The sequence below is a fragment of the Schistocerca nitens genome, chromosome 1 (assembly GCF_023898315.1).
Source record: "Schistocerca nitens isolate TAMUIC-IGC-003100 chromosome 1, iqSchNite1.1, whole genome shotgun sequence".
In the NCBI taxonomy this organism is placed as follows: Eukaryota; Metazoa; Arthropoda; class Insecta; order Orthoptera; family Acrididae; genus Schistocerca; species Schistocerca nitens.
This window is the reverse complement of record NC_064614.1, coordinates 1,136,495,571-1,136,515,261: the sequence shown is the minus strand read 5'-3', so window position 1 is coordinate 1,136,515,261 and position 19,691 is coordinate 1,136,495,571. Positions and strand designations below refer to the sequence as shown.

Genomic DNA, 19,691 nt, shown 5'->3' with positions numbered 1-19,691 from the left:
TTTTGTACGATGGGTTGCAGGTGTTTATCAGTTAAGGCAGATATACGTTTGGTGGGTGCTTTGGAGTTAGCTACTATTGGACAGCCAGGATGATTGGGTTTGTGGATCTTAGGAAGAAGGTAAAAGGTGGGGGTGTGTGGTTTGGGTGATGTGAGAAGTTCTATGGATTGAGGTATTAGTCCTTGTGGGGGGCCTGAGGTTTTAAGGAGGGACTGCAGGTCAGTTTGAGTCACAGGGATGGGATCTCGATGGCAGATGTTGTATGTAGAGATGTCAGACAACCGGCATATTGTTACTGTCAATATTACAAACCAGAACTTCCGAAAGGTCTTTATTGTCAACTCTAAAATTGGTGCCATCTATTATCATGATTACAGACTCAATCTTTTTTGCAAGGCATCGAACAGTTGTAATAATTATCTTCATAAAACACAATAACCTTTTTGATCATGTTTTTATCTATGTAATTAGATCCAGTTTTCTTTTGTAATGCAGGTAAAATTTCCTGTTCTTCTACTAACTGCCTTTTTAACTAACAAAACATTCTGATACTTTAAATTCATCACTAACTTTTGCTTGACTCCAAGAATTTTGTGGTAAACTGATATTCTCAACTTCATCTTCTTTCTTTGAAATACGACATTTAGTTTTTAGCTTTTCCATGGTCGAGGAACTTTAGAACTTCCATCTGGTGCAGTGCAACTTTTCTTTTGAAATTCTGTTTGATGGTAGTTGCCATTTTCTCGATTTTTGCATTCAGTGCTTGAGGTCTTTTTTCTTTTCTTAGTTTTCTAATTTTACTAGCAGGCAAAGGTTAAATTCCCTTTCTTTTTTTATAGTTTCTGATGTATTACATAATTCTTTGTCTGAACTATCACCATCCCTTTCTTTGTTAATGACAAATACCTTAGAATAATATGTTGAGCACAAAGACTTTTGTGATATTATATTGATTAAAGGGATTTTATTTTTGGAATAATGATTGAACATTATTTCTCTCAGATCTTTTGCTAAGGGCTTCTTATCTTTCTTAAAAGAAACACCAATAACACAGAGACTTGATTGTTGAACTGCACACTTCAAGAGTTCAGTGTTAACTGATTGTGAGTGAACAGATGTTGGTGGAAGGGGGAAGACAACACACACACTTGTAAAGGTTTGTCTGTGAGTCTGTGCAGACTTGCAAATACTGTCTACTAGTCTGCTGAAACTTCCTGCAGAGGACTGTTTCAACAAGTAATTATTTGTTACCTTCATGTGTTTTTTCATGAATTTAAATTATGTAATTGATACTCTTCATTCCATTTGTGCAGAAGTTGCAGATATTAAGAAATGTATTTTTCACTCATATTTGTAATTTTTTTCATAACGTCTATTGAATCTCAGAGTTGAAATTCATACTGAAGTTTGATATCATAAAGACCTATTAAATGTGTAATTTTCTGATTTTTGTCTGATCCTCTAACAAAGATATTGCAGGCCAAAGAATTAAACAATTAAAAAAATTCATTTCTTAAAATAGTGTATTTTTGTAAGTGTAAGCTTCTCATCACTGATACTCCATAAAAAAGTAATTATACTGTGAAACGTAATGTCACAAAAAATATTAAGGCTGATAAATTACTCCTCCTTTGGAAAAATACTGTTCAGATATTGAGTTTTTTTAATGTCCACCAATAACTTTGAGCTATTACATACATTTTAAGGAATACATTCAGCTAGATGATTATGGTTTTAATTTATAATCCTGTGTGTGTTGAGGTAAATGCTTTGTATTTGAAAGGTCTGGGGTAACCAATGCCAATGATTTATAAAACCACAGATGATTGTAAATGCAAAGAAATTCTGAAACATAAATAGCCACCGTTTCTAAGTGACAAAAATAAATTTTTTTTAAAAAGTGTTCAATCACGCTAAACATTAGGGAATTCACCCAGCAGATACCAGATTTTTCTGAGAATTATTATTATTATTATTATTATTATTATTATTACTATCATCATCATCTTCTTCATCATTATTATCTTTCCTCGAGTACATTGTATGGAATGACTCGGTCTGAACTGGGGTGCACTCAGCTTTGTGGGGTGTAAGAAGTTACTTGAATGAGTAGTACTGCTTTCAAGATCTAGAAAGCTTGCAGTAGTTGGGAGAGTGATGTGTAAATAACAAGTGGTGATGTAGGAAGAAGAACAATCATAAATACTTTATATCAGTGCTGATGCAGCCTGCAGAGTGCTCACCAAACCTGTCTGGAGGAATGTAGTGAATCATCTATCTACACAAACCAAACCCCCCTGTGGGTCCGAGGGTTAGAATAGGCCCGCAGTATTCCTGGGTATGGGAGATAAGATACTGCGTGAAGATGCTGACAAAACTCTACCATCTGGTGAGCAAGATGTATGAGACAGGCGAAATACCCTCAGACTTCAAGAAGAATATAATAATTCCAATCCCAAAGAAAGCAGGTGTTGACAGATGTGAAAATTACCGAACTATCAGTTTAATAAGCCACGGCTGCAAAATACTAAAGCGAATTCTTTACAAACAAATCGGAAAACTGGTAGAAGCTGACCTCTGGGAAGATCAGTTTGGACTCCGTAGAAATGTTGGAACACGTGAGGCAATACTGACCCTACAAATTATCTTAGAAAATGGATTAAGGAAAGGCAAACCTACGTTTCTAGCATTTGTAGACTTAGAGAAAGCTTTTGTCATTGTTGACTGAAATACTCTCTTTCAAATTCTGAAGTTGGCAGTGATAAAATACAGGGAACGAAAGGCTATTTACAATTTGTACAGAAACCAGATGGCAGCTATGAGAGTCGAGGGGCAGGAAAGGGAAGCAGTGGTTGGGAAGGGAGTGAGACAGGGTTGTAGCCTACCCACGATGTTATTCAATCTGTATATTGAGCAAGCAGTAAAGGAAACAAAAGAAAAATTCGGAGTAGGTATTAAAATCCATGGAGAAGAAATAAAAACTTTGAGGTTCACCGATGACGTTGTAATTCTGTCAGACACAGCAAAGGACTTGGAAGAGCAGTTGAACAGAATGGACAGTGTCTTGAAAGGTGGATATAAGATTAACATCAACAAAAGCAAAATGAGGATAATGGAATGTAGTCGAATTAAGTCGGGTGATGCTGAGGGAATTAGATTAGGAAATGAGACACTTAAAGTAGTAAAGGAGTTTTGCTATTTGGGGAGCAAAATAACTGATGATGGTCGAAGTAGAGAGGATATAAAATGTAGACTGGCAATGTCAAGGAAAGTGTTTCTGAAGAGGAGAAATTTGTTAACATCAGGTATAGATTTAAGTGTCAGGAAGTCGTTTCTGAAAGTATTTGTATGGAGTGTAGCCATGTATGGAAGTGAAACGTGGGCGATAAATAGTTTGGACAAGAAGAGAATAGAAGCCTTTGAAATGTGGTGCTGCAGAAGAATGCTGAAGATTAGATGGGTAGATCACATAACTAATGAGGAGGTATTGAATAGAATTGGGGAGAAGAGGAGTTTGTGGCACCACTTGACTAGAAGAAGGGACCGGTTGATAGGACATGTTCTGAGGCATCAGGGGATTACAAATTTAGCATTGGAGGGCAGTGTGGAGGGTAAAAATCGTAGAGGGAGACCAAGAGATGAATACACTAAGCAGACATGTTCTGAGGCATCAGGGGATTACAAATTTAGCATTGGAGGGCAGTGTGGAGGGTAAAAATCGTAGAGGGAGACCAAGAGATGAATACACTAAGCAGATTCAGAAGGATGTAAGTTGCAATAAGTACTGGGAGATGAAGCTTGCACAGGATAGAGTAGCATGGAGAGCTGCATCAAACCAGTCTCAGGATTGAAAACAACAACAACAATAACAACAACAATTCCTGCATGTTGTAAGAGGTGAGCAAACAGAGTCTCACATGTTTGGCCTATGTGATGGTCTCCTGTCGGGTTTGACCTCCATGCTTCCAAATTTTTCCAATGCCTATCTCCCTGGGGCATGGGACTCCCAGCAATGGCCATCTTGCGATGAAGCCTCAGTTCTTTGTGGAGCATTTAAAGGAAAAGTTTGGGGAGGTGGAGGGCTTGTCGTAAATGCGCTCTTGGGCAGTTTTGATAAAAACAGCATCCTTTGCCCAGTCACGGACAGTACTCGCTTGTGACAGATTGGGGGATGTTTCTGTTACTGCCACACCTTGTAAGAGCTTAAACATAGTCCAGGGACCTTCTTTTACAGTCTGATGACGAGCTGCGCCCCAATTTGGAGCGGTGAGGTGTTAATTTTGCCTGGCGCGTTCATTGGTGTCCGAGGGATAATCAGGTAGCCACTGGTGCCTTCCTCTTGGCCTTCGAGGGTGATATATTGCCTGAGAAGGTCAAGGTGATGGTCTACTGCTGTGATGTCAAGCCCTATATCCCTCCCCTGATGAGGTGCTTTAAGCCCTGGAAGTTCGGTCATATGTCTTGACGCTGTGTTTCCAGCCTCACATGTTGAGACTGCGGACGCCCATCACATCTCAATACTCCATGTGCCCTGCCTCCCATCTGTGTCAACTGCGGAGAGCATCATTCACCTTGCTCGCCAGACTGCAGGATTTTACAGAAAGAGAGGAAAATCATTGACTGTAAGACCCTGTACCGACTGACCTACACCGAGGCAAAAAGGAAATTTGAAAGGCTCCATCTGATGTGCATTTCAATGTCTTACGCTGCCGCTATAACTGCAGTTCCAGCCCCATCTGTTGCACCGGTTCCGGTCAGGACTCAATGCTGTAAGACTACACCTGCCCCCTTGATGGTGGGGGGCGCTTCCCTCCCTGTTCCTCCTGCACCACCTACTTTGGGAGCAACACCACCCCACCTCCCCACTATCGAGGACGTTTGTCCCCACTTCTAAGCTGGAGAAGCGTACCACTTCTTTGGCTCATCTCGCTCAGAAGGAGTCCCTTGGGTCCCTTCCCTTCCTAGGTTTCTCCTAGTGGGCAGGATGACACCCGCCAGTGGCTGAAGTGTCCATAAGCAGCTGATCGTGGGGCTTCATGATTCTCCTCAGTCCCAGAGACTGAATCCATGAAGCCCTCTCAGCCAGAGAAACCATAGGAGCAGCAGGAAAAGTCAAGACAGAAGACCTCTAAGACCAAGGAAATTGCGTTGGCAGCCACCACCACCACCACCACCACCACCACCACCACCACTACCACTACCACTACCTACCAGCTCTGCATCTGAGGATGAGGTGGAGATTCTGGCGTCCCCTGACGACCTCAATCTCGCCTGTACCTCAGGCGCAATGGTTCTAGACTGAGGCTCCCCTTCGGTGGCGGTAGGTGACCTGGCGGCGTAATCTGCCTCCTTGGTCCCTTCCCGCCTTTTTCGCCCATGGACAATGTTATTCTGCAGTGGAATTGCAGCGATTTTTTTTTTTTTTTTTCCACCACATTGCTGAGCTCCGACAACTTACCAGCCTTCACCCTTTTGTCTGCATTGCTCTCCAGGAAACTTGGTTTCCAGCGATGCGAACCCCCCGCCCTCCGCAGCTATCAGAGTTGTTATAAGAATCGGGCAGCTTATGCGAGGCTGTCTGGTAGAGTTTGCGTCTATGTTCTTAACTCTCTTTGCAGCAAGTGTGTACCTCTTCAAACACCTTTATAGGCTGTCACTGTTCAGGTGTGGATGCCTCAGGCTGTTACTGTCCGCAGTATCTATCTTCCACTGGATGGTGATGTCCCACAGCATGTATTGGCTGTGCTGATAGCCCAACTACCGCCACCTTTTCTGTTATTTGGCGACTTTACGCCCATAATCCTTTGTGGGGTGGATTGGTGGCAACAGGCCGAGTCACTGTCGTTGAGCAAGTGTTGGCAAAGCTCTACCTTTTCCTTTTAAATAATGATGTCTCCACACATTTCAGTATGGCGCATGGCATATACTCAGCCATCGACCTTTCGGTCTGCAGCCCAAGCCTTCTACCATCTGTCCAGTGGATTGTGCATGGTGACTTGTATGGTAGTGACCACTTTCTGATCTTTCTGTCAATGCGACAGCGTCACTCTCCTGGGCGCCTCCCCAGATGGGGACTGGGACTCTAGTGCCACTATTGAGCATCTTTTTCATGACGCCATTGATGTGGTGGTTCACACGATAACCACTGGCATGGTTTCTGCAGCGGAATCTGCAGTTCCCTGTTCTTCTGGGTCCTCTCGGTGGAGGACTGTGCCTTGGTGGTCACCAGAGATCACTGAGGCGACTCGCAATTGCAGGTGGGCCCTCCAACTTCATAAGCAGTACCCGTCACTGGACCACCTCATTGTCTTTAAGTGGCTCTGTTTCCGAGCCCAATGCCTTATTCGCTGCCGGAATCAGGAGTGCTGGGAAAGGTCTCCACCATTGACATCCGTACCTCTCCATCGCAGGTTTAGGCCAATATTAGGTCTCTCTCTCTCTCTCTCTCTCTCTCTCTCTCTCTCTCTATTCGCTGCCGGAATCAGGAGTGCTGGGAAAGGTCTCCACCATTGACATCCGTACCTCTCCATCGCAGGTTTAGGCCAATATTAGGTCTCTCTCTCTCTCTCTCTCTCTCTCTCTCTCTCTCTCTCTCTCTCTATATATATATATATATATATATATATATATATATATATATATATATATATATAAAATGGAGCAGTCTATACTGACTCCGACACGATTGCAGAACTCTTAGCGCGGAGCTTTGCACTCAGAGTTCCGCTTCTACAAATTACCCACTGGCCTTCTGCTCTGTGAAAGAGCAGTTGGAATGTCAGAGCCTTTCATTCCATACGCGCCACCCCGAATCGTACAATGCCCCTTTCAGGGAGTGGGAATTCCAAATGTCCTCACCACTTTCCCTGTTACGGATCCTGGGCTGGATCGCATCCACTGTCAGATGCTCAAACACCTGTCAGTGAACTGCTAGTGACGTCTCCTAGACCTTTTTAACTGTATCTGTGTTGAGGGTGAGTTCCCATCACAATGGTGGGAAAGCATCACCATCCCCATGTTGAAACCTGGCAAGAACCCATTGGAGGTGGACAGCTACCACCCCATTAGCCTCATCAACGTTCCGTGCAAGTTGCTCGAACGCATGGTGAGCCGGAGGTTGGGTTGGGTACTTGAGTCTCAGGGCCTTCTTGCTCTGTCCCAGGGTGGGTTCCATAAGGGCTGCTCTGCCACTGATAATCTGGTTTGCCTGGAAGTCTGCCATCCGCACGGCATTTGCCCACCGTCAGCATCTGGTTACTGTCTCTCTTAACATGCGGAAGGCATACAATACAACGTGGCGGCATCACATCATCACGACACTTCATGGGTGGGGTCTTCAGGGCCTGCTCCCGATTTTTATTCAAAATTTTCTATCGCTTCATTCCTTCTGCATGCAAGTTGGTCCCTCCCATAGTTCCTCCCGAGCCTAGGAGTATGGGGTCCCGCTAGGCTCTGTCTTGAGTGTCTGCCTCTTTTTAGTTGCTATCAGTGGGCTAGCTGTGGCTTTTTTGTATGCTGATGACTTCTGCCTGTACTATAGCTCCACTGGCATTGTGGTTTCTGAACAGCAGCTACAGGGCGCAGTCTTTGGCTGTCGCTCACGGCTTCCAGTTCTCGGCCGCCAAGACCTGCGACATGCATTTCTGCCGGCGTCGCAGTGTTCACCCTGAGGCATGGCTTTATCTTGATGATCTTGATGGTGAACCTCTTGCCGTGATGGAGACGCATCGGTTTTTTGGGCTTGCTTTTTGATGCCTGGTTGACTTAGCACACTCATATTTGGCAGCTTAAAAAAAACTTGCTGGCGCCATCTTAACGCGCTTCGTTGCTTGAGTCACACCAGCTGGAGTGCCGATCGGTCTGCCCTTCTATGACTGTATCAGGCGTTGATTCAGTCCCGTCTCGGTTATGTGAGCCTGGCTTACGGTTTGGCATTGCCTTACACGTTGCGGTTGCTTGACTCCATATTTCACTGCGGTATCAGACTCACAACTGGAGCTTTTCACACAAGCCCTGTAAACAGCACACCTGCAGAGGCCGGTGTGCCTCCATTGCGGATCCAGTGCCAACGACTAGTGGTCGCTTACGCTGCACATGTTTGTAACTTACCTGGGCATCCAAATTACCATCTCCTGTTTCCCAACTCGCTCGTTCATCTTCCCGAACGATGGCCTTGGTCAGGGTGTCCTCTTGCAGTTCGCGTCCAGTCTCTTTTCTCTGGGCTTGAGTTTTTCGCTCTCCCACCTCTTTCCTGGGCCCATATACATCTACCCCTGTGGTGTGTGCCCTGTTCATGCCTTCAGCTGGATTTGGCACAAGGCCCAAAAGACTCAGTCCCTCCCGAGGCCCTCCACCGACACTTTGTTTCCATCCTTGCCACGTTTCCTGGCTCTGCCTTGGTCTATACCGATGGTTCGATGGTTGCTGGCCGAGGTGGATATGCTTTTACTCTTGGGGACTATCTGAACAACGCTCATTGCTGGACGGCAGCAGTGTTTTCACTGCAGAGTTTGTCGCCATCTCTTGCGTCCTAGAATATATCCGCTCCTGCCCAGGCAAGTCCTTCGTTATCTGTAGTGGCTCCCTGAGCGGTTTACGAGCTATCGACCAGTGTTTCCCCCGCTCACTTCTGGTGATGTGTACCCAGGAGTCCTTCCATACTCTTGCCCGTTGCGGCCGCTCCATGGTCTTTGTGTGGACCTCGGGTAATGAACGTGTTGACACACTGGCCAAACTGGCTATCAGTGTACCGGCCCTGGAGATTGGCCTTCCAGAATGTGGTCTCTAGTCAGTATTGCGGCAAAATGTCCTTGGTACTTGGAGTGATGAATGGTGCACCCTGCCTTCCCCCAACAAACTTTGGGTTATCAAGGAGACTACAGGTGTGTGGCACTCCTCCTTGCGAGCCTCCTTCAAAGACTCAGTTGTTCTCTGCCGGCTATGCATTGGCCACACCTGGCTGATGCACCATCATTTATTGCGCCCTGAGAACCCACCTCAATGTCGCTGCGGGTCAGCGTTGACAGTGGTCCACATCTTGTTGGACTGTCCGCTTTTAACTGTGCTCAGACAGACGTTTGCACTGCCTGACACGCTTCCTGCTCTTTTAAAGGATGACGCTGTAAAGTCAGGCTTGGTTTTGAGTTTTATTTGAGCAGGGGGCTTTTATTGCTCGATCTGAGGGTTTGTCTGTCTTCCGTCTTGTGTATTGCATCTGGCCTTTGGCCTACGGTTTTTGATTGGGGTTTTTAGTGTCTCTCTTGGTGGTTGGCTTTTCCTTTTTTGTTTCCCTTTGTAGTCTGGTCCCTTCAACCCCCACAAACCAGCCAACCATAAACCAAAAATTTGAGTAAAACTGAAAGTTGCGGAAATCCCAGTTTCAAGCGTACAAAATATGACAAACATGATGACACTTACTACACTCTTGAACAAACATAAATAACATGCAAAATGTTAAATTTCAGCAATAGATTGAAAATAATAGGGCAACCACAAGAAGTTGGTAGTTTCAAGCAAGGACAACCTAGACATGCAACTCTAATGATAATACCACCTTTCCAAAATAAATATTAACCCAAAAATCAAGCACATGAAATTCTCAACATTCAACACAACCAAAAAATGCAAGAAATGAAACCGGGCAAATTTCTCATGACCTATATAGTTCAAAATGAAGACTCTAATGCCAGTGACCCTCCTACAACATAAAAACCCAGTACAGCAAAGAGAAAGCACACACAGTTCCAAAACCCTATCTACTGATTTTACCTGAAACTTGTTACAGCTAAAATGATGTCTCCAGTACCAAAAGTCAACACACACAAATTGTTAAATCCAGTATCCTAACTTTCACTTACACTATCCAAAAAGAAGTCCACATCACAACAAACCAAAACTCACTCACATAACTAATATAAAAAAAATGTGAGAAAGCAACAGTGATAAACAAGTATCCAAAGAAAATATTTCTTTTGCTTCAGTATTGTTTTTGGTTAGTTAGCAAAACCAACGAATAAGATCATGAAAGATGTGGTGATAGTTTGACTGTAGCAAACCTAAATGTCCAGGGTAGGTTGAAAGGTGACAATTTGGTTGTGAATTGACCAAGTGGGATCCAAGGCATCAGTTAAAATCTGTTACTGCAATATAACAGCATATCCGTTACTAATTGAAGTTAACTCTGAAAGTATTGGACCTTGAGGCAGTGGTGAAACTGAATAACTTATGGGTTGCTCACATGCTGAATACTTATTGTGCAATAGTATTGTCATTATATTGCGTGAAATGGTGAGGCCAAGAATGGGACCATATTATTGCTTAATATCTATGCCTGAACAATTCAGTGAGGACTAATTGGCATTCCACAACATGTACTGCGGCTACTTATGTAGGTGCTGTCTTCACGTACTGCAAAAAGAAAAATGAGGAAGTGACAGTGGGCATAAAAGTGGCTATGAAGGCGTTCTACACAGGCCTTACTAACACGCTAAAAGAACTTACAACAGATCTGGGCAATTATCGGAAATTTTTAAGGGTGAACAAAGAGTTTTTCAACAAATTAGTGAACCTTGTTACATGCTATGTACACAGAAAAGATACTGTGATAGGGGCAGCAATCAACCTGTGGAAAGGTTATCCATTACACTACATTACCTCACATTTTCATCATTCACTGCACTCACTGCTACCAACTTTATTGTAACAATACATTGAAGCTGTTTGCACCTGCTTGCAAAAATACATCAAAGTAAATGAAGTGAACACAGTAGCAAAGTTGTCTACCCCAGGGGAAAGGTAAACTACACTGAAGTGCCAAAGAAGCTGGTATAGGCATACGTATTCAAATATAGAGATTTGTGAACAGGCAGAATACGGTGCTGTGGTCGGCAACAAGTATCTGGTGCAGTTGTTGGATGAGTTCTGCTGCTACAGTGGCAGGTTATCAACATTTAAATGAGTTTGAACATGGTGTTATAGTCGGCACACGAGCGATGGGACACAACATCTCCGAGGTAGCAATGAAATGGGTATTTTCCTGTATGACCATTTGTCAAGTGTACCGTGAATCTGGTGAAGCATCAAATTTCTGACATCGTTGCGGCCAGAAAAAGATCCTGCAAGAATGGGGCTAACAATAACTGAAGAGAATCGTTTAAAATGACAGGAGTGCAACCCTTTCGCAAATTGTTGCAGATTTCAATGCTGGAACATCAACAAGTGTCAGTGTGCGAACTGTTCAACAAAACATCATCAATATTGACACAAAGTCTAACGCCTTGCCTGGGCCCATCAACACTGACATTGGACTGTTCAAGACTGGGAACATGTTGCTTGGTTGGACGAGTCTCATTTCAAATTATATCAAGTGGATGGATGTGAAGGTATGGAGACAACAACATGAATCTGTGGACCCTGCATATCAACAAGAGACTGTTCAAGCTGTCAGAGGCTCTGTAATGGTGTGGGGTGTGTGTATTTGGAGTGAAATGGGACCCTTGATACATCTAGATAAGTCTGACAGGTGACATGTACTGATGATCTGCATCCGTTCATGTCCATTGTGCATTCCGATGGACTTGGGCAGTTCCAGCAGGACAATGTGATACCCCACGTGTCCAGAATTGCTACAGAGTCGCTCCAGATAAACTTTATTGAACATACCTGGGATAAGCCTGGGGCTGCCAGGCTAGCTGTGCGGTCTAACAAGCTGCTTCCCGAGCTGGAAGGTGTGCCAGTCCCCGGCACAAATCCGCCAGCCAGATTAGTGTCAAGGTCTGGATTGCTGGACAGCCTGTGGATGGTTTTTAAGGCTGTTTTCAATCTTTCTTGGCGAATGCGGGCTGGTTTCCCGTATTACGTCTCAGTTATGCTGTGTCGGCGATTTCTGTGTAAACACCATTTTCATGTGCTCATAAACCATAATTACTCTACCATGCAAACATTTGGGGTTACAGTTGGCTGCACGAGACGTCACCAGGGGGGGGATCCACTTGGGGCCGAACCCACAATAACCCTGGGTTCGGTGTTGGGCAGCAGTGGGGTGGGTGGACTGCTGTGTGGGGTTGTGAACTACTGAGGGGTACAGCGGGAAAAAGCCTCTCCGTCATTTCTAGGTCCCCAGTGTAATACAATACATTATCTGAGATGCCTTGCAATGTGTTGTTCCGAAGAGACACCCCCCCCCCCCCCCCCCTGTACTCCTACGGATTTATGGATAGCCCTGCAGGTTTCATGGTATCAGTTCTCTCCAGCACTACTTTAGGTGTTAGTTGAATCCATGCCACATCGTGTTGTTGTACTTCCGCATGCTCGTGAGGTCCCTACACGATATTAGGCAGGCGTAACAGTTTTTTTTGGCTCTTCAGTGTATATCAGAAAAGTGGATTTTGTGGGAAGAGTCGAATAATGAATTTTCAAAGTAAAGGGTAGCTCCCTGTCATACAATGTGCTTGAAGTACTCGGAGCTTGACAAATTTGTTACTGGAGACGTACTTGTTGAAGATGTTCTTAAACCATGGAATCTCTGCGTGATCTGCCCATTAACCATGTCTTTGCCGGCATTTGCTGCGTTGTGTCAATTTTCTGGCATTCACAGGTGCATGTTATGCCATTGTGGTCCTCAGACACTAGTTCGTGGTGTAGTTTGTATGCAAGTTCCAGTAAATCATCTCTGGCAGCCTGTGCTGCCTTCCTACATTATTTTATTAGAAGTGTTTCCAATGGTACCTCCGTTTTAGAAATTTCCGAGTCCTGAAAAAAAGAGCTAATTAAAAATATACAACATATTATCTAGTTATTTAGCAATTCCTAGACCCAACACATTTCAGCTGCCTATGACTGCCACAGAATGGAATTGTGTGACATAACAGTTTAGTAAGTCACAGCAGTTACTAATTACAGATTAAACATGTTAACTGTACAATTAATGATGTACACACGCTGTTTACAATGTATGTCTTCAAGCTGTAACTATTGTAGCATACTGAGTAGAACAGTTAAGCTGATTGGAAGCTAATATGATCTTGTGTATATACAGAAAACGGTTATAATAAAAATAAACATGTATGCTCACTGGACAGCTGACCTGATCTCATTTGTCAATTCTGAGAACTGATAAAAGTCAAATAAACACATCTGCTTACTATCTTGATGCTATGTTCTTCAATTTCCTCAGCAACTGTGGACAGTGAGGAACTCCCTGAAAGTACCACATGATACTTCCATACATATCGTCCAGCTGGCTTTCTGATTTTGTGTTGTTGACTTCTTTCAGTTCTTTCTGAAAATTTGTATTTAGTAAACTGAAATTCTTGTTATATTGTCCTTAATAGGTGATGGATAAATTTCTCTATAAACTTTTAAGAGTACATTGCAGTCCTGATTTTTCAAGTCTTTGTTCATATTTTCTTCGGATTTCACTTTCTAGAATGCCTGAAGCAATCTATAAACAAAGAAATTACTGTAGAGAATGGGTAGGTATTGCTGTATTTATGCCATAAATAATTCAACCTTCTGAATGAACAAATAAGCAGTTGCAATGCTATTTCTCTGCACATAAAAATGCTTAATGTTGTTTGTTTTTACAGTTAATTACTGAATAAGTATTATGTATGTAATCATACTACTCACTTGACTGCACTTAACCAAATGATACATTGCCTGTATTTTCCTGTGTATTCATATTCATATGATGTTGCTGGATTTGTAGCTAACATGTCTGCAAATCATGAAGGCTCAGTGGAACTGCCTTTTATTGTGCACTACCACTGTTACTCATTACAATATATTGAGTGAGCAGCAATATTTTTAAAGCACTGCAATCTTCTCCAGTACATTGCACAAACTTTCAACACCGCTCTCAGATGGTCATTTTTATTGCACAGTCTTCAATATTGCAGAATAAATATTGAATGTGTGAGACCCTCTTGAAAATTACTTTTTAATTTGACTGTCTTGCAAAATTTATTATAATTAATTGCTAGGGTTCAGTGTTAATAAATGCCCAATACATTCCTTCATTTATTGTTAGCTGCTTGCGTATTGAATATTCATAGACCGTCTCATTTTACTTCTCAAAAGGTACTGGTTTCTTGTCATCTACATGCAACAATGACTGAATGCATTGGTACTGCCGTGAGCTGTGAATAGACAATTGTCACACTCTGATAGTAAAGTAGGTTCTTAAAATGAACAGCAGCATGCTAGTTTGACTACTTATGCTTTACAAATTTGTCTCACAAAAGTGGTGGTCATCTAGTAGGAAATGTACTTTGGCTTTACAACTGTATTTTCTGTATCACAATAGATAGACAATAAGCAGAGTGACAGTGTCCTGCATTTTATATTATTACAATAAAATGTCTAGCTAGAAAATATTGGTTACTGAAGATTTAGATCTTTAAACTGAGCAGAGGAGATTGTGCATGAGGATATTTTCTGGCTTCTGTCGCTCTCCAAAATCAATACACCACCAAAACAGACCAAAAGAAAAGAGAGCCCCCTCATAAAAATTTACTAGTATGTCGCTCCCTTTGCAACCAAAATTTATTATTCTCGCATGAAATGGAAGAGACACTTCTGTGACTGTTGACATCCAATACACCACTGCCCGTGATGCCAGAGGAGCTCAAAGGAAGAGCTCAGCTGCAGTATGTGCAGTCGGTAAGGAATTTGTAAAAGTGTTGCCTATTAATAGATTATATTTTTAAACAGTCACAGCATTCCTTTTTCAGCTCACTGTATTTGTTTTGCAAGATTAGACTGCTTTAGCAGTCAATTTGTTTGCTAATCTCATAAAATTGTAATGTTTTTCATGATTTTTCAGAGGTGAAGTCTACTCAGGCAATGATCAGTATGCAGGTGAGCCATCAGGGATGTACCATCAGCAGCAGCAGCAGCAGCAGCAGCAACAACAACAACAACAACAACAACAACAGCAGCAGCAACAACTACTCTACTCACCATCTGCGCAGCAACAAACACAGTATGAGGTCACTCAGCCACAACAGCAGCAGTCAGAGCCTAGTTTTGATCAGCAGTATGAGCAGCCAGCTACTCCACTTAACATGAGAATCCGTGTAACTCGTTCGCGAGCACGTAGTGCAAATGGTAGGTCTCAGTCTCATTAAGTCTCATTACATTTTTGCAGATGGTGCTGTTGTTGTGTTGACTGGTCCCAGTATGTAGAACGTGTGTGACTGAATCAGATAACAAAATAATTGATAGCTGATTGTTTTCAAAATAGCAACGTTAGCAATAACAAACCAGAAAGTCAGCTTGGTCACACCATGTGTCTCATTCAATGCTATTATAGTGCTCAGCAGACAAAACTTGTGACCATTAAAGTAATAGTTGTGGTTATGTTACCTCATGTACTTTATTCTGTTTAAAGAATGTCTGCAACCAATAGCGAAAGTGAGCAGAAAAGGCCAAAACAGTGCTGCAGGTTGAGAGGAAACATAGAAAGGAGTTCAATAATGAACTGCACAGCTGCCGCTATGGTTGATGTGCAGATAAGAGCAAACTGACAACTCCACCCCATTGCATGTATATCAATCACACTGTCATTCTGATTAAAGTATAGTAGCTGACTTAAGTTCACATTTAAGCAATGTTCAACAGAGGGTTTCCAGTCTCTCCCATTTATATGCTGTATTCAAAACTAATAGTCAGAAATTTGTGTTAAATTAGTAATTTACTCCTCATTTCACTTATTGGAGTACAGCTGTTACCTTGCAGTTTTTTAGCTGGTACTTCTAATCATTCACATAGTAAGGCGGCACTATGACTAATGCACTGGATGCACACTTGGGGGGGGGGGGGTGCAGGCTCCCTCTGTTCCATATACCTTTAATTTCCTGTCTCATTTTGATGTTAAATCTTTATCGTCATGTCTTTTTTTGAAGCTCTTTCTATTTTGTTTTGCAGACATTGTCTCCAACTTTCCTTTTTCATCATATTCCTGAAAAATGCCTGTTATAATGTAGTAAAATATTTCTGGTTCAATGGAACATAAAAAACATCAAATACTAGTTTCATTGCATAATGGTTTGGTGATGTCATGTATGAAATCATATGTGCACAAACAGAAAGAGAACAGAACAGTACACAGACAGAAGTTCTTTTGTGTCTACACTATTTTTTGGAATTTCAGGTGTGGTGACAGACCAATATATAGTGTAGCCCGAGACCTACATTGGGTTGGAAAGTGACAGTTTGATTGGTAGTTGGCAAGCACTATCTAACATTTCATTTAACCCAGTACCTGTGCATTCTGTAGTGCATTTCGCATGCTGTATTTTTCTAATTTACCTTAGTTTTTGTGCATGAGGAAGTAGTGTTTCACTATATTTTTTCATTATTTTTCGTGAAGTTTTTTCCGCTTAAAACATGTCTGATGCATAATGAAACCTTCTTGTTGCCAGTTAGTGTCTTTGTTTCTACATGCATAACAGTATTACATGTTATCATTCAATAGTCTTTTTTAGTTATTATTCTGTTTAGACGTAGGAATGATGATTGGTTTTTCTGTTGCTTTCACACTGTAGGTTTGTAGGGAAAAAAAAATTGTTTATCTCTCTATTGCAGCGGTTACTTTCCCAGTCTACAGGAGTTTGAAGGGAGCTGATTGACCTCTCTAACGCTTATTTCCTATGAAACAGTTAGATGCCTAACATTTTCAACTTGACATACAGTTAATCTGCGACAATTCAGTAATAGGCCAAACTAGGTTTTGTTTCTCTACTTGAGCATTCTTTTTCATTTATTTATTTATTTACAGTTTTTTCAGTTATCTATTTATCTTTAATTCCCACTTGTAATTCTAGAGAGAGATTTTCTTTAATTTCTGTAGATTTTCCTCCCAAATAACTGTGTACCAAAGACATTTTTGCCAGGTCTTGAATCCAAAATAAAGAATGTTCATGACACTTAAATGAGGGATTGCAGTGCTTATATTATGCTTTTAATTCACAAGCACTGGTGTGCTATTTATCAACAGTCATTCTGACTTAATATTCTACAAAATTTCAAATCTTACTTAGTAATTTCATGGTAACAGTCATTCCATTGTGCCATACCAGCTCTTGCAATACATACAAGATATCAGTTCTTTTCTAAGAGGAAGAGTGCTCAAAATTTTTTAACAAGTAACTTTAATTTTTGCCACTTATGTTAAAATATACATTCTAAATTGCGATTTTTTTTCCCCCCTCCAATTTCACAAATGACTAATGTCAGCCATTGACTAGTGGCTAGAGACAATTTTTCCCAAATAACAATTGTAAATGCTTCAAAAATAAATCAGAAGCAGTGTCCATGAATGGGGTTAGAAATTAGAGCTGTTCTGTATAAATTATAAACATAGATATGACATTGTGAAATCTATGAACAGTGTTTAAAAGAAGCTTGCACCAAATGACAGAGGATAATGAGTTTGAAAATTGATTAGAACAGTAATCAGATGGAGTAAATTATTTAACAAAGGGAACATTAGATGGTGAAAAAGTAGTGAACAGTGTGACACACCTCGCTGAAAATAACTTAAAAGTTCATGGCGCCCTCCATCGGTAATGATGGAATTCAGTATGGTGATGGCCCACCCTTATCTTTGATGACAGCTTCCATTCTCGCAACATATGTTCAATCAGGCGCTGGAAGGTTTCTTGGGGAATGGCAGCTCATTCTTCACGGAGTGCTGCACTAAGGAGAGGTATCGATGTCGGTCGGTGAGGCCTGGCACAAAGTCGACGTTCCACAACATCCCATAGGTGTTCTATAGGATTCATGTCAGGACTCTGTGCAGGCTAGCACATTACAGGGATGTTATTGCCATGTAACCACTCTGCCACAGGCCATGTGTTACGAATAGGTCCTCAGTTGTGTTGAAAGGTGCAGTCACCATCGCCGAATTGCTCTTCAATAGTGGGAAGCAAGAAGGTGCTTAAAACATTAATATAGGCCTGTGCTGTGATAGTGCCGCACATAACAACAAGGGGTGCAAGCCCCCTCTGAAAAACACGAGCACACCAAAACACCACCACCTCCAAATTTTACTGTTAGCAGTACAAACTCGGACAGATTATGTTCGCTGGGCATTCACCATATCCACACCATGCCATTGGATCGCCACATTGCGTACTGTGATTTGTCACTCCATATAATGTTTTTCCACTGTTCAATCGTCCAATGTTTACAATCTTTACACCAAGTGAGACGTAATTTGGCATTTACCGGTGTGATGTGTCTTATGAGCAGCCACTCAGCCATAAAATCCAAGTTTTCTCACCTTCCGCCTAACTGTCATAGTACTTGCAGTGGATCCTGATGCAGTTTGGAATTCATGTGTGATGGTCTGGATCGATGTGTGCATATTACACATTATGACACTCTTCAACTGTTGGCAGTCTGTCAGTCAACAGACGAGGTTGGCCTGTACGCTTTGTGCTGTATGTGTCCCTTCACGTTTCCACTTCACTATTACATCGGAAACAGTGGACCTAGGGATGTTTAGGAGTTTGGAAATCTTACGTACAGATGTGTGACACAAGTGACACCCATCACCTGACCATGTTCGAAGTATGCGAGTTCCGCGGATTGCCCCATTCTGCTCTCCCACGATGTCTAATGACTGCTGAGGTTGCTGATATGGAGTACCTGGCAATAGGTGGCAATTCAATGCACCTAATATGAAAAATATGTGTTTTTGGGGGGGGTGTCTGGATAGTTTTGATCACGTAGTGTGTATATACATTCATTAAGAAAGAACAACTCAAATTGGAATAAAACAGGACAAAAAAAAAGTATTTTTGATGTATTGGTAAGTTAGACTTTTTATGATTGGGATAGATGTGTCAAACAATGAATGTAAGACAGGTTTGTCAGGAATAACCTCCAATGCACCTTTAAACTTAGGATGATACTATAGAAATATGATGAACTTACAGCATTAAAGACACTATAGTCAACCTAAAAAGATAGTGATGATCACAGAGAAACATCAGTGCAGCTGGTGTATTGCTGGTTAGTCCAGGAATGGCAGTTTGATTTTGCTCGTTGCTTATTAAAGCTGCAAAGACTGTTACCATTGACAAAACATCATGATGATATGCCTTGTGAGAATGGCCAGTTTTACCAACTCTTTACTGTGAAAAGAGGTGACACAGCTATCAAAAAAGAAGGAAAAACCTGCCAGTAGAATTAGCCATTTAATGGTTTGTCAAAACAAAGGATTGGCTGAAATTGTTTGGTTAAGTGAGTGTGTGTTTCATTACAAATTCAAAGATTCAGAATTTATTCCGTAGATGTTACTACTTTTTAAAGATGTTTAGCATGACTTTCACTGCCAAAACTATGCGTGTGATGAATTCAAGTTACACAATGTGTGTTTTTTTTTACCACATGTAAACACAGATGAATTTCAGGTGGTAGAAAGTGTATTGCATCATTGTGGATGACTTTGATTACAGTGTTGTATTTGAAATACTGTGATTTTTAACAGTATTATAAATATACAAGAATGTGTATTACACACGAACTATTCAGTAAGGATTTTACGTAACATGATAGGATGAGGCATAGCAGTTTGAGTCACATTGGTAACAACATTAGTTTCTATACCTGCAAGGAATAGCATTTCTCAGTATCCAAGATTCATTTTGAGATTGTGATGGGTAATTATTTTTTCTGGTGTG

General features: G+C 41.7%; 1 protein-coding gene across 2 annotated transcripts in view; it reads left to right on the top strand.

The window, feature by feature from the left end:
* Positions 1–19,691, top strand: part of LOC126199530 (cohesin subunit SA-1) — a 149,891-nt gene that overhangs the window by 12,748 nt on the left and 117,452 nt on the right. For both annotated transcript variants that reach the window (XM_049936461.1, XM_049936454.1), the window contains exon 3: positions 14,825–15,108. In XM_049936461.1, the coding sequence (XP_049792418.1) occupies positions 14,825–15,108 (284 nt within the window). The remainder of the gene's footprint in view (positions 1–14,824; positions 15,109–19,691) is intronic.